General features: G+C 43.2%; 2 protein-coding genes across 2 annotated transcripts in view; one reads left to right on the top strand and one right to left on the bottom strand.

Moving 5' to 3' along the window:
- Nucleotides 1-3,812: 3,812 nt before the first annotated feature.
- On the bottom strand, nt 3,813-11,018 carry LOC108509067 (potassium voltage-gated channel protein Shab-like). The gene is made up of 3 exons (XM_017838305.1): nt 10,451-11,018; nt 8,719-8,765; nt 3,813-7,014 (listed from the first exon to the last, which is right to left on the bottom strand). The coding sequence occupies exons 1-3, from the start codon at nt 11,016-11,018 to the stop codon at nt 6,739-6,741; spliced, it is 891 nt and encodes a 296-aa protein (XP_017693794.1). The 3' UTR covers nt 3,813-6,738.
- Nucleotides 11,017-21,870, top strand: part of LAS1L (LAS1 like, ribosome biogenesis factor) — a 24,311-nt gene continuing 13,457 nt past the window's right edge. The window contains exons 1-7 of the mRNA XM_017838316.1: nt 11,017-11,225; nt 11,868-11,993; nt 12,167-12,236; nt 13,367-13,448; nt 14,492-14,677; nt 16,523-16,569; nt 19,300-19,409. Of these exons, the coding sequence (XP_017693805.1) occupies nt 11,017-11,225; nt 11,868-11,993; nt 12,167-12,236; nt 13,367-13,448; nt 14,492-14,677; nt 16,523-16,569; nt 19,300-19,409 (830 nt within the window). The remainder of the gene's footprint in view (nt 11,226-11,867; nt 11,994-12,166; nt 12,237-13,366; nt 13,449-14,491; nt 14,678-16,522; nt 16,570-19,299; nt 19,410-21,870) is intronic.

Here is a 21,870-nt window from a genome sequence, read left to right as displayed (position 1 = left end):
CAAAACTACCCCAGTGTTGCAGGTGAGGCCGCCCCAGGGCAGAGCAGAGCAGGACAATCCCCTCCCTGGCCTGGCCTACCATGCTGGGCCTGATGCCCCCAGGACAGGGATGTCCCTCCTGGCTGCCAGGGCACTGCTGACTCAGGGCCAACTGGCCACCCCCCAGGACCCCCAGGGCCCTTTCCTGGCACTGCTTTCCAGCCTGTCATTCCCAGTCTGTCCGTACATCCAGGGTTGCCCCATCCCAGGGTTAGAATCTGGCCCTTGTTGAACTTCCCCTGGTTGGTGATTCCCAGCCCTCTGATCTGTCCAGGTCTCTCTGCAGGGCCTCTCTGCCCTCAAGGGAGTCAACAGCTCCTCCCAGCTTTGTGTCATCTGCACACTTGTATGGCTTCAGGGGGGTGCCTTTATCACTCTTTTGTGTTTGTATTCAGAGGAGCTCATGGCCAACACAGGTACACAGCATACACAGAAAATAAGGATTTTAAAGCAGAAAGCCCACTCTTTGCAAATGTATCAGCAGATTTGTAAACTCTCATTCACTTCTTGCACATGTCAAATGCATTTGCCTTCTGTGAGTCAGAGCCTGGGGCTTCACCAGGCTCTGACTTCACCATCCAAAACTGAATTTCCCTTTGCTTCTGAGTCACTTTGCCCACAGACAGACCGTGCAGATAGGCTGTGCAGATGCAGGCCAAAAGACTGTGTGAGTGTGCTGCACCAGACTAAATTTTCCACACCCTGAGGGCTCAGGGAAGTCACTGACCACCCTGGCACAATAAGTTTTCACCAGTCATGGTGCTAGTAGTATTCAGGGTAGGTAAGAATATGGATTATTTCTCTGAAAGTGTCCTGAGCTGTGTCAGTGGCCCCTCTCATCCATTTCACGGGTACAGAAATTCTGACATACTACCCCTTCCACAAACAGTATCCGTCTCTTTTATAGCCTTTCAGGGGAAAAGAGAAGCAGTGGATCAGGTTTGGTCCTTCCCATAATGAAACATTTGACCAAGAGATTTCTTGCAAGGGACTGAAGTCTTTTTTGTTCCAGCTTTGGACAGGTTGGGTCAAATAACTGCACCTTGTTCAAAGCACAGGGAGCACAGAGTTTTGTCACAATCCCAAGAAGCACAGCAGCAAGCACGTGCTTTGAAGTATTTGGGGATGCTACGGAGTTAAATTAACTGGAAATTCATCCCATTGAGTTTAGACAATGTTAAGAAAACAGATTCAGAAGAGAGGGACAGGAGTATTGAATTTCTAACTGCTTTCATGATGTCACTAGCTGACAAGCAAGGAGTAGGTAATATTATTCAACAGTGATGAGTGGCCAAGGTGAGAAGTCCTCTACCTCAGTTTAAGTCCTGCTCACATCACAAGCTCTGCAACTGTATTGGAAGTCACAAGATCAAATTGCATCAGTTAATTTGCTGCCACTCTGTGGCAAAAGGGGTGGGGATATGAAACGGCAAATCAATGGAAGAAAAGAGTCTGGGACACAGCACAGCTGGCTACCTCGATGAGGTTCCCACTTGCAGAAGCAGCAAAGTTCCTCACTTTGTGCAGTTATGCCTCAAAATCCCATTTGAGCAAGAAAGCTGATAACCAGGACGGATCATTTTGTCTTGCTGTAGAAGGCTTTTCTTCCTCTCTGCTGCTCCTGATGAATGGACAGTGCTCATCTGGAAGTGCTTGGCTGTCATGGGAAGGCATAAAACTGACTTCTTTGGAAACCTAGTTAGGAAACCAAGCCCACGTGGAAGTGACAAGGTGTGTAGGGGTCTAACAGAGACCTTATGACCTCAAATTTATTTATTATGCTGGGCATCAAAAACAGCTTGGTCCTTAACCCACTGTAAGACAATTTGTATTAAATTATATAATTTTTAAATGAAAGATGACAGAGTTTTGGAAGAGGGTAAGAAAAAAGGATTGAGGGTGAATGTAGCTATCAAGGAAGATAGTAAGTTCTAAGCACAAAGTGCCTGATGTGGCTAGTTAAGGAAACCACACAGATAAAAATCATGTTTGGGGGTCCAATAAAATCTATATCCATGATATTGCTCTCATCTACCCCTAGATCACCTGTGGCCTGAGACTTGACTCCCTCCTCCCACCCAAGCATTGCAAAAGAGCTTGAAAGTAAATCAGAGGCTAGAGGAGGGCCACAAGGACAGTGAAGGATCTGGAGGGGAAGCATTATGAGGAGTGGCTGAGGGCACTTGGTTTGTTCAGCCTGGAAAAAAGGAGACTGAGGTCAGACCTCATTGGGGTCTTCAACATCCTCCTGAGGGGCAGCAGAGGGGCAGATACCGATCTCTTCGCTTTAGTGACCAGTGACAGGACTCAAGGAAACAGCTGGAGCTGAGTTAGGGGAAGTTTAGGTTGGATCTCAGGAAAAGGTTCTTCCCCCAGAGGGTGGTGGGGCACTGAACAGGCTCACCAGGGCAGTGGTCATGGCCCCAAGGCTACCAGAGCTCAAGGAGCATTTGGACAACACTCTCAGGCATATGGTTGGATTGTTGAGGTGTCCTGTGCAGGGCCAGGAGTTGGAGTCGATGATCCTTGTGGTTCCCTTCCAACTCAGCATATGCTGTGATTCTGTGATTCTATAATCTCCAGCTCCCCAGCTGGGCCACAGGAGCAGGTCATAAGCATGGATAAGCCTCAGTCCCTACCTTTCGTTGGGCTGCACTGGAATAACGAGCGAACTGCCCCACAAACTACTCTCACAGTGGGTAACAGCAGCAGGCAGAAATGCTTTCCCCTTACCACTCACTAAAGCAAAATGCCTTGTAGTGTTCCTCTTGCTTGGGAAACCTGCAGCTCTCTCCACGAGAGAAGTGTGGTCTACAGAGGGGAAGGACTCTGACCTGGTTGGCAAAGCCGTATTGCCAAGCACAGGCCCCATTTCCCCGTCACTTCTGTGCTGTGTGAAGCTGTGTTGGCATTTCCAAGTGACAAGCAACTCCTCCTACTTCCACAGTGGGGAGCACTGGGAACATGAAAAAGGACGGCAGCTGTATTTATGCCATGCTTTTTCAGAGGTCAGCTCAAATTGGTAGCACCGGTCAGCATGCGCAAAGGAATTTTTTGCTGGGAAATCCTAGACTAGTTCGCAAGAATGTGTTCTTTTTACTGATACTTCCATGAAAGAAGTCAAGAGTGCTCTTTGTCATATGGTTTAATGTCATATGGTAGTCCTGCAAGGAGCAGGGAATTGGACTTGATGATCTTTATGGGTCCCTTCTAACTTGAGATATTCCATGGTTCTATGGATTTTTTAGTTTTCTGACCAATAAAGATGGAAGAATTTTCATAAGCTAAAAATGTCTCATTACATTTTTCTTATTTTGGACATTATATCTGTATCAATACATTATTGTATTTGCATGTTAAACATGTAGATGTTTTTTCTTGTTTTGTCTTTATTTCAATCAAGTGGGTTTACTCAATTAAAATGTCTCATTGTGGTATTATCAAAGTGATTGTTTCACTCTGGACCTGACTGGTGATCACTGGACTGGGTGACCCTGGTAACTGTCAATGGATGTGATCCTGACTGGGGTCTGCAGATTCACTCCTCATCAGCACAAATTTGCCTCATGATGAGGAGTCTTGGCTGAGTCTGGTTGCCATCTCTGGGCCTGCTCTTCTCAGCACACTTCACCTGGCACCATGTACCTGGTGCCTGGCTGATGAGGGTCCTGCTCTGGCCATTGTGGTTTTGTGCTTGAATTCTGGGTCACTGACTGACCTTCCAGGAAATGCTGGTCCCCACTGCATCCTGTCAACCTGATTCTTAAGAGATATCCACCTTTTGACTTTTTATTCTGATTCAAAATAAAAGCATATTATCAACTGACATTGTCTCTCCAGCTTCTCATGTGCTTTGTGTTGTGTTTGCAGCGTTTTCAAATTTCACTTTAGACAAAAACATACTGTAATTGCATTAGAACAGAGGGAAGTTACCTCGTGTTTCAATACAAATAAAGTAGCCTTAAAATGGTATCCTGAACAGAAAAATCATAGCAACAAAATTTAATCAAAATTGCAATTAAACAACCTTGATGACATTTAAATATATAACTGTTATTGTATACAGATTTTTTTACTTACTAAAAAAAATAATCTTAGCACATCACTCTGCTCTATAAACAATGGGACGTGGGGGTTTCTTATACCTTAAAACTTTTGTTATTTCAAAATTAAACATACGTAACAAGCCTATCCAGTTAAAAGATAAATATTCCTAGTTTATATCTATGCCTTAAGAAAGTAAATTACATTAAAATTCTATGGAGTACTGTAGATAATGTACTTCTTTTTGAACAGCAAAAATACACAGATATTTTGCCTAATAGCTCAGTGACTGTTACATGAAAATCAAGAACTGTAGAAATGTGTTGATACACTGGAAGTGTCTGATGAAATTTTCATCTCACTGAGGTCAATGAGAAGTTCCCATTGACTTTGGCAGATACAAAAGGCCTTTGCTGTCAGAGGGCTCCCCTTGCCACAGCAATACTTGTGAGCCCTCAAGGCAGGTTATCCAAAAGTGTGGGCTTTTAGGCCCACAGGTATTCAGTTCAGCCTGCTGCCTTCTTTACACGTACATCTGATTCTGGCAAATCAGATGTACTGGCTTGTTTAGATAAAACAAGGAAACAGAACACTGTTAAAAATAGCCAATCAGAACCCATGCCTCCTCACTGCTGTCAGAGCAGGACGTGCACAGATCGTCTTTCCCAGCATGCAAAATGACATTACGGTCTGTCAGGCGATGGAGGGCAGAGATAACATCATGAGTTGTTTGCCAGCTAAGGCAATATGCTGTGAGCTCAGATCATAGAACTGGGTGCTGTGGGGCACATTCTAGGCTGTAATGCAGTTTGTCTCAGAATAGCTAGGGGGGAGAGAGAAACCGTGGTACATAAAGCAGGGGATGAAGTACAGTATGGGAAAGACCCATGAGATTCAACAGTTCTGACCAGTCGTGTATCAAGTACTGCAAGCTCACCAATTATTTGAAATATGCTAAGGCAAGTAAATGCAGTAAGAACTATTTGCACTCCCCTTCCACCAAAGGAAATAAACCGTGCTGAAGGTTTATTGCTAAAAGCAAACGGAAACAGAGGTTCTGAAATGTTAATGTTTCTTTCTTCTCTTCAGCTTCTGTTTGAAGATAGCAACACCATAATAGCTTTTACATTTTACCAGGAAAATGGGTATTGGGATGATAATGGTTAACATGCTGAACACTGCAGCTAAGGCTGCTGTCACTTGACCAGCTGTGGTGAGAGGGATATCTCCATAGCCCACCGTAGTGAGTGTGATTAAAGCCCATCACAAGCAAACACGAATGTCAGTGAAGTGCAGCTCCCCTGTGTGGGAAGGATGGCTACCTAGCAACTCCCCATAGAAGAAGATAGAGGCAAAGAAGAGGGTCTCAAAGGCCAAAATCATCAGCAGGATGCAAATTTCTCTGAGGATGTAGCACAGAACCCTGAGGATCAGTGGCGTTTCTATCAGCTTGGATATCTTCAGGAGTTTGAGACAGACAATGCAAACAAAACCCAACCAAAGCCCCAGGGTTGGTGTTTTATGAATCTGCCCAGCCATAAAGAGTTTCATATATACTGGGAAGAGGGAGAAGAAGTCAACCATGTTCAGGGGATTTTGGAAGAACAATTTCTTGTCTGGACAGAAACAAAATTGCACGGAAAACTCAAAAGTAAACCAGAGGACATAAATTAGCTCCAGATGAAGCAAGTAGGCAGTCTGCTGGTAATAGGGTTCCTGGTCATTGTGGAAGACCTCAGAATCACCAACAGAGGTCAAGCTAGGAGTAAAGAACTCAAATTGTGCCTTAGTCTCCTCGCAGATTATGATGACAATTCCAACGATGAACAGTAGAGAAACAAAAGCCAAGCACTTCAGAGGAAAGAAAAGGCACATATATAATTAAATCAACAAACAAGTATCATATAACCTCACTGCCCCACCACAACCCCAGGACCACCTTCACAGGCACAATACAATCCCAGACTAATCTTTCTCAAATCAACATTGTTCAGCTCACATGGGAGTGCATTTTCTCCTTCCAGATTTGAAAAATAATAGAGAAGATTGGAGTCAAATAAAAAAACATCTGAATTCTTGTATTGGCATTTGTAAGGAAATACTCCAACAGCTGGAGTAGTGTGGACAAACTTACACTGAGGGCCTCTTCAACATTAAATGTTGGCTCCAGAAATACCAGCAGCACAGAAAACATTCTCTGCAAGTCTCTGACTTGTGTTTATTGTTCTGCATGCCTGACAGTTTAAAGAGGCATGGGGCATGCATTTTGTGTAGAGAACAGGGACAAGAGAATGAGAGAAAAATAAGGTGTCTATTAGTGAGAAGAAAATTTTTTCTTTTTTAATCCAGGACTCAAAGTATACCTACCAAAGATGTGAACCCATTAGCATTTTTCATGGACCCATTCCAGTAATCCCAAAGGACACAGGCTGTGTCCATCTGCACTTATAGTATTACCTTAGCACTGAAAGAAGAAAAAGTTTTTTCAAATATAGACCAAATCTTTGGCTGCCACCTGGTTCACCAGCTGAAATCCCTTCTTTCTGTCTGGACTATGAGGCATTGGTCATCAGTTTGTTCATCTTCATCCCAAATGTTATATTCCTCTGGCTGCACCTCTTTGTTATTCAGCTTCAGCCAGCAGCAGGGTGCTAGCTATGTCTCATTTATTTCCCAGAAAACCAGCTCTTCTTCTAAGACTGACCTACAGGTATCAATGGGGCAGTGGAAATGTTTGGTCCTATAACAGTTCAACACAGAGCTGAATATCTCAGCGCTCCTGTCAAAAAAGAACTCTTTGGCAGTGGGATCATAGTCGTAGATTCTTGGGGCATGAGGCTCTGTTAGACTGCACAGCTTGGTCCCTGGGAAGGTCCGAAGAATGCTGACTCCTCCAATAATCAGGATGATTTTTTCCTTGGAGTCTTCCATCTGTGAGGGAGGAAGAAGAAGCAGTCCTCATAGGCTCTTGTTTATCTTCAGTTGAAAAGAGAAGAACACAAAAGAAGTAAAGTAAAGCAAGTTCTGAAGCAGTAAGGATTTCCAGGGTACCTCACTGCAGTGCTTTTAATCACATTTTGTACCTGAAACCTGCATCTCCTACAGGGAGGAAGGCCCTTCTGCCCTTCCCCATCATGTTCAGTGCCTGTTCCTAGACTTTGCTCTGTGGATGCATTGTCTGAACACTTCTCAGGATATGCATCAAACAAAATGACAAACATCTGTTTTGCATTGTTCTCCCTCTCAGCTTCTTCCCATGGGGACAGAGCACACAGTCCAAACTCTGTTTCACCACATTTGTTCATATACTGTAGATAATCACTGCAATCAACTCATTTGAGGTAAAGTTTCAGTCTCAATGCAATTCTTCCACTATCCCTTTCCATGTCTAGTTCTTCCATCTCCACATCCAATTTCTTTCTCCACAAGCATTTTCTTACAGTGACCTTCATGTGCCAAAGATGTACAAGTCATCAACAGCTTATTCTCCACTCAGGTCTTAAAACATAATCTCTTGTGTTGAGCCTGGCATAACAAGTTTCACAACAGACCCTGCTGCTTGGTGGGAACATTGAGATTGCCTGAACTATGCTTTTTCCTTCAGTCTTCCCTGTAGAGAGTCCCACTGAGCCAAAACATCTTTCCCTCTGCAGAAAATTGCTCTGGAAAGTTATCTGGAAACTATATGCAGGATTCCTGGAGTAGCTAGAAATGCAGAATAAGATACTGCCTCCTCCTGACATCTCAGAATAGCCCTAGATTCTGCTGCCAAGGCCTCTGGCATTGGAAAACATGTTCAGCTGCTTATTTCCTGTAATACATCCCCTTTTGCTGTTCAAAATTTAATGTGCCTGGAAGAAAAACTCAAGACCTGCTTTATGAACATTATTCTAAGAAGGTAGGGAAAACAAGGACCTATGTGTTCCTTAGGAACACCCAGGAGAGGTGCAGAATAGGGGCAGGATGTTATTGAGAAAGTAACTAAGGCCGTCTTTTACCCACATGTATTCACTTCTGACTTTCTTAACTCCTCCATTTCCTCTCTTCCATTTCTACGCATTCCTATCCAACCTTCTCTAATGCCCTGCATAACTGAAAGTCCAGTTGTCCCTCCTCTTTTTTTTGCAGAAAATGCTGAACATGGCAGTCACAGGTCACTTCTGCAACAAACCTTGTAAAGAACTATGTATAGCACTTCATTCAGCCTTATGAATGAATGGAATGCTAGAAGCTGCAGCTTGGTCACACGCTCACGGCAGAAGAGAATTACCGCCCATCTGCTGTCCTTCCCAATCCCAACATACGTGAGTCTTGATGCACCTTCACCCTCAAGCTTCCACTAACTTCAACTAGAGCAGGATTCAGCATAAGGACTAAAAGTGTGCTGGTATTGTTTAGTACTTGCTGCATAGGAATCCACACAGCATGATTCTAAGCAGGTTAAATTAATCCATCACTCAGCAGATCCGGAGTTATATTATTGGACTCTGTTGCCTAGCTCTCTAAAGAGCACAGTGATTTTTGAGATCCCAGCTAAACTTGCCTTCATCTGCTCAGAATGCCAGATATCTCTTGCTTAAACATAACAATCCTTATGTGAGAACTGAGCTGAAAAGTGCCATTTCATAATCTTACCTTGGTGCTCTTGCAGCAACTCTGCAAACAGAAGAAAGGAGAAGAGACTGGGAAAAACAGAGACAAATTCAGTGAAAACAGCATGTTCAATGGCTAGTTGCCAAAGCTCAAGTCTCATAGATACCAGAAAACAAAATCAGCCACCAACGCTGAAAAGATGCAGAGGCCCCTCTCCTTTGTTCTCTGCCCTATCAGCAGTCGCTCTGCCTGCTCCAGGGAACAGTAGTCAAGGAAGAAAGCAACAACTGCCAGGCCAGATACACTCCAACTGCTCTGACACCCACTGCTCTACCAACAATCTCAAAGAACCGTGGTGTTTGGAAAATAGGTGGAGCTCAAATGTCATAGGACCAATAAAGATTAAACTATCAAGCCACAGAAAGGCAAACAGAGCATTTTTCTTCCTTGGCTGTGGCTTATTTGAATAAAAAAATAATACTGAAAACAAAGGAGCAAACAAACAAAACCACCTGACCTCCCATCTTCTTGTCACACTCTCTTCTTTTTTGGTTTCAAAGAGTTTTTCCTTATTTCTGGATGACCCAAAGCTTAATCTTTTCTACCCACTGATTTTAAATGCATTTTTTGACATTGATTACTTCAGGAAGAAGGCTGGCACATTGTTGTTAATCCTCGTCAAGAAGGGAATGCTGCTATTTCCTTTCAGCTGACATTCCAAGACCTTTTCTAGGTATCACCTGTGCTTACTTCAGACTCTCCAGAAAGCAACTAGAAAAAGGATGTTCTTTACTCCCAGCAACTGATTTCTAAAACCCAGAAATAATCTGGCAAGCAAAATGACACATGGTGTTCCTATGCTCTGAATAAGACTCTTTGATTGCAATAAACAGCTTGTCCTCTCAGAGCATTTTTTAAGCAGATGAAAAGTGCAACTCCATTTCCATTTCCAGTGCCCTATTCCAAGCTTTTTCCCTGCCTCCCATCTTCTGAGAATTCATTTTCACTGCATGAGGCACTGCGGGGCTTTGGCAACGAATGTCAAATCTGCTCCCTCAACCTTAATACTTTGAATAATGAACTCGTTTCAATTTGGCCTACTTTTATTAACACCAAAGAACAAGGTAGACTTTTCAAGATCAGGTGATTGAAGCTACAATGAATTGAGGCATTTTTCAAAGATGATATTTTAACAGAACTCATTCAGCATTTCTTTCCTATAATCTGTGGTATTTAATAAAATAAATATTTTGTACAAGGCAGAAGTTCTGTGGTTTTTTCCCTGTTCACTCATATTCAGATGCACCGGTCTCAACTAAGCACTCAGGAATACTCAGGTAGTCTGAATTGGAGGGGTGGTGTTTTCATTAACTACATTTGTGCTAGAATATAAGAGAAGTTTTAGCTTTCCAGTATAAGCATTTCTTTAGAGGTTGTTCATAAAATATTTGTGAGGATGATTAACAGATTCCTGCTTCGGAATACTGAACAAAAAAAGCTTAAGCTATTGTAAAGTCCTGACAGTTTTAGGGAAAGACCAAGCTACCCTTTCGGTGCTGGAGATAGGACCAGAACCTGCAGGCTTAGCTTTTCTACTCTCAAAACCAGTGCACGGAGCTTCTGTGGAATCTCACCTCCAGACCTTTTTTTCCCATCCCATGTTTCAGCTCTACCTCTCCCCTGACGTCTAACACAAGTGTACTCCTCAGATTACGCAAACAGATCAGTGAAAAGTTTTTTATAAAAATCTTTCAAAAGTAAGGTGATTTATTACCTGGATTACTGCAAAAACGTGTAAAATGTTGCAAGCGGAGAGCAGTTAAATGTTCTGCAAGTGCAGATCCGCCCAGCGCAGGCTGGCAGGGCCGTGGCAGTGGCAGTAGCTGTGACCTGGGCAGGGGAGCTGCCTCCTCCCCGTGCCCGGCAGCCCCGAGGGCGGAAGGGTCCTGCAGACACGGCGTGAAGCCCTGCACTGCCCGCCTCTGACTTCGCCTCCCGCCGCAGGGACCCTGTTCCACAGCCCCCCAGGGCCTGCATCCGGCCGCGCTTCCTCGCACGGCTCCACTCGCCCTGATCTCGGACACTCTTCGCCGTCCCTCAGTTCCCCGCAGCTGCACGAGAGGCCAATGCGCCTGTTCCGCGCCCCTTGGGCCGCGGCGGGTCCACGGACGAGCCCCCACTGCGCTCGGGAAGCGCGGGCAGCCCCGGGAGCGGGAGGCGGGAGCGGCGCAGGGAGCAGGCGGGGCGGGAGGCGGGAGCGGCGCAGGCGCGGGGAGCGGCTCGTCGGGCCTCGGGTCGGGCCTCAGGTCGGGCCGCACGTCGGGCCTCAGGTCGGGCCTCATGTCGGGCCGCGCGGGGCCGGGCTGGCGCCGCGGGCGGCTGGGCTCGGCCCCGGCCCCGGCCCCCGGCCGCAGGCGGCTGAAGCCGCTGCGCACGGTGGTGGCGTGGAGGGGCCGGGCGGAGTGGGACCAGGTGATGGTGGGGCTGTACTGCGGAGACAGCCGGCTGCAGCAGGACGCGCTGGACCGGGTGTCGGCCTGGAAGAGCCGGTACGGGCCGCGCGGCGCGGGCGGGAAGCGCGATGCGGACCTCGGGGTTCCAAGCTCTGTCCCCGGAGCGGCTCCTTTGACCTTTCTGTCCCAGGCTCTCGCGGTCCTGGGCCCAGAGGACGCCGGGTACGCGGGCGCAGCTCCCCCAGGGGCAGCTCCGCGGCCGCGGCAGTGTGTGCAGACCGGGCAGGCGGCCCCATCTTGCAGGGCATCTTCGTTGTGGGAGGCTCCGGGCACGTAGCTCCTGTCAGGCGCACAGTGATCCCGTGGAGAGCAGGGGACGCAGAAGACCTACGTGCCTGCAGCTTCACGGGCTGGTTTCTCGAGGCAGTGAGCATACAAGGCCTCCAAATCTTATTCTGTGTTGCCTCTGTCGCATCCATACGGAAGACCTGCCTAGATAAGGCATCTTCTGTGTGTGCGTAGCATATCAGTAAGTCCTCATTTAACATGTGCTTAGGAGTAGCCATGTAATCACTGTTCCAGATAGAAGCCCTCTGGAAAGAGTCTTTGATGCTGTCTCTACATACTGTTTCTCAGGCTGTTATGTACCACAGAGCACAAAAACTACCTGGAAAGCTGCCTTTTTTGCAGGGTGACTGTATTTGTGTGACTGCTCACCCGGTTTTCCTTTATCTCCAGTTATGGTCAAAAAATGCCTCTTGCAGTGGATTGCACTGCAGAACTGATTCGTTGCAAGGTCCTGGATTCATCTGGCAGATTGAAGTCACACGAGCTCATCCTCTCTTATGGGCTGGCTCTTGTAAGGTAAGGGCTCTGAAGGCCTGTGTGCTTTGTGACAAAGTCCTGGGCAGATGTCCCTATTCAGCTAAGTTCACTGTGCATTTCTGGGACCACAACATGTGGGGAATTTGTCTCTGGGGTTCCAAGTTTCTCTGCAGCTTTTGATAGTAATTTTCTTTTCTGTAACGTTCATGCAGGTTTGTCAACTTGATCACAGAAAGGAAACAGAAGATGGCCAGCATTCCTCTGAGACAATTAGCCAGAGAGGTAAATATTTAATAAGAGTTGCTTGATAATTTATGTCTACCCAGAAAGCATATGCATTGTCTATTAACAACACTGGGTGGAGGGAGTTGTGGGATATCATTCTTTTGTAACCAAACTAATGGATATAGGTGCCAGTTCTTTCCAACTGCAAAGGTTTAAGAGGCTTGCTGCAACTGTATCTAAATTTTTGTTCTTTAAAGTCAGATTAAGACTAAAAAAAACTGATGATCATTTTTGAATCACATGTGGTCAAAGCCTTGATTTACATGCGTATAGTCCCACTTGACATACTGCCCTATATTTTCCTTTCTTAGCTACTGAGATCCAGGAAAAGAGCTAAATCTGTAGTTTATAAATTCTAGTCTTTGACAAGCAAGGCTATACATAAAAAGAACTTAATCACATTTACAGGCATTTTCATCTCGTCTCTCTGGCTTCAGGTGAGCTTGTCCACTTCTGTGTCAAGGAGGGAAGGTTCAAGCTGCAATTGTAATAGCAGGACCAACTTAAGTAGTTTTATTGCCAGCTGCACCATATCTGGGGCTGAACAAGTTTTGATAGTGAAGGACAGACATCGTTTGAGCTCTTCTATATATGCAGCATTGTCTGGGCCCCTGTGTGAGAATGATGATTTGATTTCTGGGTTTTTTTCACAGATTTTTAAGAAAGATTCTACTTCTCACCTTTTAAAACTGAGAAAGCTTAAAAACAGAGGTCTTGCATAGTTAAAGGTAGTTGTCCTTAGGAAAGTTGCCAAAAATTGTGTACAACTTAGTATGTGGATTTCATTATTACGTATGATATGATTTGTATCTTTGGTATACAGTTATCCAGAATGTCTCATCTATTTAAATATAATTTAACTGCTTCTCAGTATCTTATTAAATTACACGCAGCACCTCTGTCTAAAAAGAAATCTGTTGTTGCAAGTAATACCAAAGAACTTAAAATCCCAAGGCCACAGGAGGAGTGGGATCAGGGAGTTGGGGGATCTTGGCCACCCTTGAAGTGGGAAGCTGGGTAACTACAGTGCAAGTGCCCTAGGTATAGGCTCAGCTTTGCAGGGCTGCAGGCAGCTGTGGCATGAGGCAGTGAAAATGTGGGGTGACATCTGCTGGCTGTTCTTCCAGGTGGATATCCCCATCTGGGTTGTGGACCTGCGTCACGAGCTGACCCACGGGAAGCTGCCGCGGCTGGCCCTGTGCCGCAAGGGTGAGTGCTGCCAGGGGGTGGCACTGGCAGGGGTGGAAACACCAGTGCCATAGGCCCTAAGAGGAGCATCCCTCCCTCCAGTGGGGGGGTGCAGGACATGCTGCAGGGCATGCAGGGCTTGTCAGACGCGGGGAGGGTTTGCCACTGCCCTGTGGGGGTAAGCTGAACTGTGTCTGGTGGCTCCAGGCTGTGGTGCATCACAGGGAAGATGTTCAGAGGCTGCCCCCCATCCCCGAAAAAATACTGGAAAAAACAGTTTGGTACTCTGGCTTTTTTACAGCACAGGAAGTTCATCTTGGGGAAATAGGTAAAACCTTTTCCTGATGGTTTAGAGGTAACCTAAGACTCTTTAAAAAATCCCATTTAGGGAGAAAAGCAGTATGTACTGCAAGCCTGAATGAATGACCAGCTCCTGGCATTTGAAGGGATTCTTGGGAATTTTGGGTTAAGCACTGATGAGCCAGTTAAATAACCTTCATCAAGGTCCTTAGATTGAGGTGGATACAGAAACTGTAACGGAAGTAAAGGCATTTTCTTGCTATCTAATGTATGCCTAGTGTGCTCTCTGCACAAAAAAAATTTATGTTATTATTGTAGACACTATGTTGACCATGGTGATACTGAAGTACTGGCTCATTTTCTCATTAGAATGCCACTGCTGGGACTTAGTTTCTGCTTAAATTTGACGTAGCTTGAGCCAGGTGCAGCACTATAGTAGTGTCCAGCCTTTTTTGTTGCCAAAAAGAAAGTGGATGGATGTTACCAGGCTTGTGATACTGGATTGTGGGGGATTTTTGTGGTTCCTTTTTTGGGGGAAGGAGGTTGGTTTTGTGTTGGGGTTTTTTTGGGGGGTTTTTTTTTGGTTGGTTTGGTTTTTTTTAATTTGCTCACCTTTTCATTAATGGAGTTCTGTGTGTTTTCTGGATTCGTAACTGTTTAATAGCATTTCTTTTCATAATACAAGTTAGTAATGTGCCACCTATATTATTTTTTTTCAGTAACGAGTCCTCACTGAGAAGGCAGTGTTTTCTGTTCTCCTTTAGGTTGTGATGTTGTGCTGGACTGGCTACGAAAGACATATTGGAGCCGTCAGCTGGGCAATAACTTGTGTGAAGAAAGTGAGGATGAGGATGAGGAAGAGGAGGAAGCAAACACAGAGTTGGGCAATGATGCATGGGAGATTCAAACCCCGCAGCATGAGGCCTGTCAGAAACACAAAGAATTCCACGGTAGATGTCCCTATAACAATGGCAGATGAAAGGATTAGATGTGCTAGTTTAAACTTGTCATCTTCTAGCATAAACATATAGCTTCAGCTCAGGTTTTAGGATTCCTCTGCACCTTGGTGGATTCTTGAGGTTGACTGACTGGTTTGGTATTAGCTCACCAAATTTGTAGCATAAAATCCTTTACTTCTATTGAAAATGCAGTATCATAATCAGTAGCAACTGCTATACTGGGATGAAAGCATTGTAAAAATTAGTTGTAGCGTCTTGATAGGCACAGTTTTGGTCTTGAGGCCACTACTGACAAAGAATGCTATAGTCCTTTTATGGCTCTCAAAACTTTATAGATTCTAACTTGAGAAAGAGCAAGATAGAAGCGATTTAGCCAGTTTCAAAATATTTTGCATGTGGACAGAAAAATCATTAACTGCTGATAGTATTAAAAAAAAAAATCACAGGTAACTCAGCCTGGGCATAATCTGAGATACTATGTGCAGAACAATGGGAAATCTTTGGTAAACTGTTCCAATGGTTCCTTTTTCATCACTAGAAGTCTTTGAACCCAAAATAAAGGACTTTTCTCAAAGTGGATTTCTAGTTTGAATGACTAAGTGGAGGAAGTGAGAGTTCAACTTAGATGTCTGATCTGCAAGTTTTAGGCATGTGAAGTATCAAACAGTACATCAAACAGTAAAACAAATTAGTCATAATTTTTTTCTAACAAAACATGGCAGGCTTATGGGGTGTAACTTGCCCAACCCATTACAGCAGCCCAGTCCAAGGCTCAGAGAGTGCAAAAATGCTGAAGTGATGCTTAGTGCTCCCTAGAAGGTCACACTAAGTGACTAAAGAATTCAGGCTTTAGGACCTACGGATTTGTTTCAAGTCTTTTCTAGATTCCTCCCTTACAGACTCTATATACATAGAGTTGCCGTGATCCAGAAAATTTTAGCTAATTTTTGAGTTTAAGACAGCATTTTTTAGAACAATCCAAACCTAGAGGCAGTACTAAACTTTGGAATAGAGCAGCTCTTAACGTTTTTCTTGTTAAAGTGTGTTTCTGGTCTTCTGTGTTCATGTTGAATGAGATCCAAGCATGAGCTGTTCCTTCTTCTCCCTGGCTACCCTAAACAAAAAAAACATACCACCCCCAGTTGACAAAAGAGAGAATCACAGGATGATATAGTAGATTCTGTGATTTGTATGTCCAGAGTAACGGAATGGGAATGGTATATCAGTCCTACAATTCAGATGCATTTGAAGTTTTATATGGCTGATACTGTGTGATGGACACCCTCTTAGCAGGCAACAGTGACAGCTGAATGGTGAAATATTTTGGAAGATGTTGCTATTTCGGGTATAGTAAAAGTGGTCCACAGATAAAAGACATTTCATGCAGGTGGTAAATGAAAGTTCAGTAAAGTCCAATAAGGACGCGGTTAGTTTGTAAATAGCCGTAGTGCCATTGCAATAGATGCAAAATCCAAGTATAAGAAATACAAATATGCATCAGAACATAAACTGCGTATAGGAACAATTTCTTCCTAAACTGATCTATTTAAGGATTTTTTGAGCTGTCTGCATTTATCCAACTTGCCTGTCTTTGACCACTGTTAGTGATAAAATATGGAATTCGTGGTTCAACCCCACCTGAGAAAATTTATGTTGCTGGAAAAGTCTGGGAGTTTTGCGAGTCTTTAGTGTGTTGTCTGAATCAGAATTTCTGTGTAATTTGACTGATGCCTTCCTTGACTGTATATTCAGTAAAACTAAGCAGCTTGCTTAGAGACGAAATTCCCTTACATAGCTGATCTCCTGTTTAAACTACATATTTTTGTTTATTTCTAGAAAAAGTCAGAGATATTCTGATATCTTACAAGAATGAGCAGTTTCGGGTAAGTTTACTCTGATTATCAGCACTTTTGTTACTTCTCGTTTCCTGCTTGGGGCAATACATCTTCTGTGTTAGTTCCTTGTTCGGATATCACTACTAGTGTTGTCACACATGGCTTGCCAAAGGAGAGCTCTACAGAGAACAAGCAATTCGAGCTGTGATAGTTTCTAATATCAACACTTTGTTCAGGTTTATAAAGGAAATACGTACTTATTGGAGATCCCAAGTCTTCCATGTCACAGTGGATAGTGCTCAGTTTGTTTTCATTCATCCTAAAATCTCTGGAAATTTAGACCCGTCATTCAGAAGTCATTAGTCCGTATTTTCTATCATCCATACTATGTATTTGCAGTGACCCAGTGGCTGAGGTGCTGCAATTCATATTTGTGAATAATGTGGCCCAGAAATCTTTCTTTCCTCAGCTTCTCCTTCCTACTAATGGGTTAGTTCTCGAGATGTGGTAAGAGCTGGGTTACAGACCCTCTTAGCGGTCTTTGGATGTGACCTGTTGTTACTGGGGAGCTGTTCTCACTTTTATGTTGATTAATATCATTCAGGGCTTAAGGAGAAAGTGTGCTGACATTCCGGTGAAGTGTAAGACTTAAATCTGCAATGAGAGGTAGTCTCAGGAATTTTACTGAAAATGAACATCCAGTTTCCTTCATTGTCTTGGTTTCGGACTATGTAATATGATTTTCCTTTGTCCATCCTTCCTTTTCTGTATTTGTTACTGGCTTATTTTGTATGTTTTGCATTGATTATGTGTGGTGGGTGACCTCTTAACATACAGAACAGAGGGAAGTACTTCAAATTGATTAGGAAAATGCAACTTCAAAATTTAAACTGGTCACAGTTGAATGGAGGAAAGGAGCAGTGAGTCAATTGCTAAAAAGTAGTTGCAAACCTTTGTTTTAAAGTGAAATGCCTTATCCCATAGAAATTGAGCAAATAAAGGCTGATGAGTAAACTGTTAGATGCCTCAGTTTAATTGAATGCTGCACACAGTGCTTATGAAACCTGTCTGTTCACCCTGCAAGGCTGCCTTTCTTGTCAAATGATTGCAAGTGCTGCACTTCTAAGTCTGTCAACTGTAACACAATACTGTGGAATTGTGAAAAACAAATGCTCTGTAGATACATATGTTGTCAGTATAGCTTTTGATATGCAGTTTTTGCCACTCTGAGGTTCACTGAATAAGGGTGGGCAAAGGATTTGCCAAGACCTGTCTATGTCAAGGAGTGTTAACCCTTATGGCTGATACCTACAAGTGCTTAACTGAAGTTTATCTGTAATAAAAAAAGTAATACTATCTTTCTGTTCTAATAACTGTTTTCAGTAATTTTAAGAGCTGTAAGTTGGTCCTTTGTTGGCCTCTGGAACTCTGTTCTGTATAACAGTAGACCTCTAATTTAAAACTGATTACGGATCATAAAATCTTAGAAACTTAGAAATGGATTGAAAAAAAATGACATGGGCTTTTTCTTTTGCCCTTTTAGTGTTCAGATGATTTGGTGCATCCAAATAATTTCTTAACCACAACAGCAACTGAATGTTCCAAATATCGAATAAATACTACTTGAAGCTTTTCTAGGCCAATATTTAAAAAATCACCTTGCATTTGCACAGAAAGAGTGGCACAGTATCTTTGCTGGTTTCCCTGCATAAATGTATAGTGTGTGTCTGATCTTTTTCATGTAAGAAGGAGAATCACTTATACCTAAGTCATCTTTATAGCAGTGTAACTGTAGAGTCTCTGATTCAGATACTTCTCTAGCTATTTTATTAGATACTTTTTAAAATTTAAAGCATGTATGATTCTGTAGGGTGTAAACTAGGCTAAAATATAGTTCTGTCACAGGGGCTGCATACTTGAGTGTCTGATTGTTCGTATGAGTGGGCTAGAGGTTCTTCAGTCACTTTAGGTCATGTCTTTATACTTGATTTATCATCTAAAGTATCTTTTGCATTTAGTGGTAGCTTTGCATATATAGAAAAGCTAATCAAAATCCTGAAAATGACACCTTGGTTTTCCAGTCTCATTTTACATTTCATTCCTTTTTGGCAGGAAAAATAATTTCTTCTTTTCTCTCAGTAGTTATTCCCTTCCAGGAAAGAATCTGCTAGATACTTGTTGGTGATGTAATGGGGTTTATGCCGATATTTTGTAGAAGGTCTTGATGGTAGAACTGCCCCTTGGGTAGCTTGTGAGCATAAGTAGAAGGCATGTCTTACCTTGCTGAGCAGATTCAGACAAGTTATATATCAAATGAAGAAACCACTAACTTTCAGAGGACTACTGACCTTAGATATTCCCTCTTTTATTCTTAGTATAATCTAGCTTTTATTTTGGTCTACTGTGTGCATAATGTGATTGGCAAAACCTTGTCCTGAATAGTCGACCTAATCCCCATGTCACATGCTGAGTTAATGATTCAGAATGGGTCTGTCCTGGTTGGTGCTGAAGTCAGGGAGAGCAAGGTTTAGAACCAGAATGAAGATGCCAGGACTGTGACTCCTTGATACTCCTGTCTTTTTAATTCAGGCCTTTTCCAAGTGTGACATGGCTTATATTAATTTTTACTATAACTCTAGGAAGAGGAGCTTCTGTGAATTTTTTTGAGTGCTGTTGATGACATACATATGGCATGTGCATCTTCCCTTCAGAGCAGTGTCTTTATGTTTGCCATTGGGGCATATTTTCTGTTAATGCTTGAATTTTTCCTTCACTCAGGTTATGCAGACTATGCAGTCTGCTTCAAAGTCTCGAGAATTGTGGTCTGATTCCTCTTCAGAAATGGATTGGATTTTGGCTCAGATCAAAGACCTGATGCAGGAAAACAGGTACATCTCTAATAAATAAAGGTGAGGTGAAAGGTACAGTCCAGAACTCGGCCTGTAGCCCTGTTGCACTACCTTTTCACAGTGTTCTTCACCTGATAGTGGAGAAAGCAAGTAGTAGATTTCCTCAACATCTTGGAGGACTGGGTTGTTAATCTGTGTTAATGAGTAATGTTCCCTGTGCCAGCTGGTCTCCAAGGTGTTGTCCCAGACTTAGCTGTGCTGGCCCCAAGGCATGTCAGCATCTTCGATGTCTTCAAAAGCTTTCCCAACAACCTTGTTTAGACTTCGATTTCACAGTAACCTTTAGAATTCTTCAAAATTGCGGGGCAATACTTGGCATTTTCTATACTTTCTATCTTTCTATGAGTCGAGAGCCTCTAGGATACAGTGTGTTGAGACTTTATTATCACCATACAAATTTGCATGAAGATCTTGAACCACTTTGAGAATTCTAATCAGTATAACTGTAGAGAGGAGAAAGTATCATGTTATAGATAAGAGCTATAACTCCTGATGTTTCATATATAAATATATATGCCCTACCAGCTGCTGATTAGTTCAAGAGGTTATCAGTTGTCCAGAATAAAACCCTGGATTGCCCATCAGTTGCTGGGCATGGAATAATGAGCAGGAAGGCATGAAGATTCCGTAATGAGAAGCAGAACTTTCTACACATGGGGCTTCTGTATCACTTTAACTGTCTAAATAACTGGACAGTACAGGTAAAAGAAAGCCATTGTACCTGCCTGTGATTCTGATACTCACTCCCTAAGCATTCTCTGTCAGCTGCTGTCAGAACATGAAGGGACCACATGCAGCTACCTATATACCAATATATATGTGTAAAATATATATTTATTTATATATATTTTACCTATATATATTAGATATAATTAGATGTTTGAACCTGGCATCATCTACATGGTAGAGAGGAAACAGACTGCCACAGTACAACACAAGGGTTGTGAAAGGTTCAAATGAGAAAAAGAGAATTCTTCTTCTGTGAAATGTGTTTTTAGGAAATGTCAAGGCAATGTAATGCATTTGGAAACAGGTAAAAGATCAGAGACAGGCCCTTTCCTTTAGGAAACTGAAGTAGTGAGGATCTCAAGATAATAACGTATTTGGGGTCTTTCTAGTACTGCCTTTTTGGCATGCTCTCCTGTTAGTTTATGTCTGTGCAAAACTTAAGTTTTCGTAACAGAAGTATATAATCAAAACAAGTACTTAATTTGTAAATACTGTGGATTTGATTTGCTTGCCGTCCACGAATTCTGCAAATCATGCTTGTGGTATCCCACGAAAGTGTGTTAAATCACATTTTAACAGTTCTTTACCATCATCTTTGTGCGAACGACGTGTTACGTCGGCTCTTGCTGTTTGTCCCATGCAGCTGCACAAAGTATATTGAACCCAATTATGTGAGTGTCCAGAGGAGATGCTGCTTCCAAAATTAAAGCAGTTTAAAAACTTCATCATCTATTTGGGAAAGTCCTGGAACTAGATGGCACATCTCAGGGGCCTGGTTTCATTTCAAGCCTTCACTGTCAGTTTTCTGAGAGCTTTATTTGGAATTCCAGTCAGTCACTTAGGTAAGGGTATAAAACTAAACTGCCAGGTGTGGCCTAAAGAAGCTGCAAAGGATCCTTTGCAGTTAGCTCATTTTCCTTCAGGTCTAAAAGAATCTTCTGCCCTCTGCAGAATCCAAATTACAGGCTACATTGATAAATGACTGCAAAGGATACTCTGCTGCCTACTTTAGAGAACTGCCCAAGTGGACCTTGTGATGACCAGATGATCTTAAATGGTTCTCTGCTGAAGTTGCCATCTACCAGGAGATGTCCTTAATAGTTGGTCATGCATGTAGGAGTAATGGTAATGATACTGGAACAGTTTCCAGAGAGGAGAAGGATCGAAACTGGATTTTGTTTTTAGAAACAAATTACATTCTACCACTTGCCTTCTCATCTCCCACCACATCATCTACTTATGATGAAGTGATCTAGCATGTGTGTGTGTGTTGTTTCTATATGCTGAGCTCTTCAGCTGCTGTTTGATTTATAAAAATGCAACATTGTATCTAAATCATGTCTGGATGTTTAGAGTTGGAAGTCACTCCTGTTGGGGAAGACAAATTTTCTCATCTGTTATCAAAATATGCCATGTTTGACATGGGTGCTACCATTCCAAATCTTTGCCCAGGTGTAGAAACTCATGGATAGAATGTGAACAGAAGAATTCAAGAGAATCACACTGGATATTGGGGTAGTTGTGGAAATTTTACTTCTGTCCCTTTTGCTGTATCTTATTTTCAAGAGTTGGGGCCTCTGGTGGTCTAGTGGTTAGGGTGCAGGACTCTCACCACTGCGACCCGGGTTCGATTCCCGGCCCCCCGGGCAGATGGAGCTCGTCAGCCCTGTGTGGCAATCCATCTAAGAGAAGGTCACTCTAAACAAACCTA

This window comes from Lepidothrix coronata, unplaced genomic scaffold, assembly GCF_001604755.1.
Source record: "Lepidothrix coronata isolate B3197 unplaced genomic scaffold, Lepidothrix_coronata-1.0 Scaffold331, whole genome shotgun sequence".
Lineage (NCBI taxonomy): Eukaryota > Metazoa > Chordata > Aves > Passeriformes > Pipridae > Lepidothrix > Lepidothrix coronata.
Note: the sequence above shows the minus strand (reverse complement) of the source record. Positions and strands in the feature narration are given on the sequence as shown.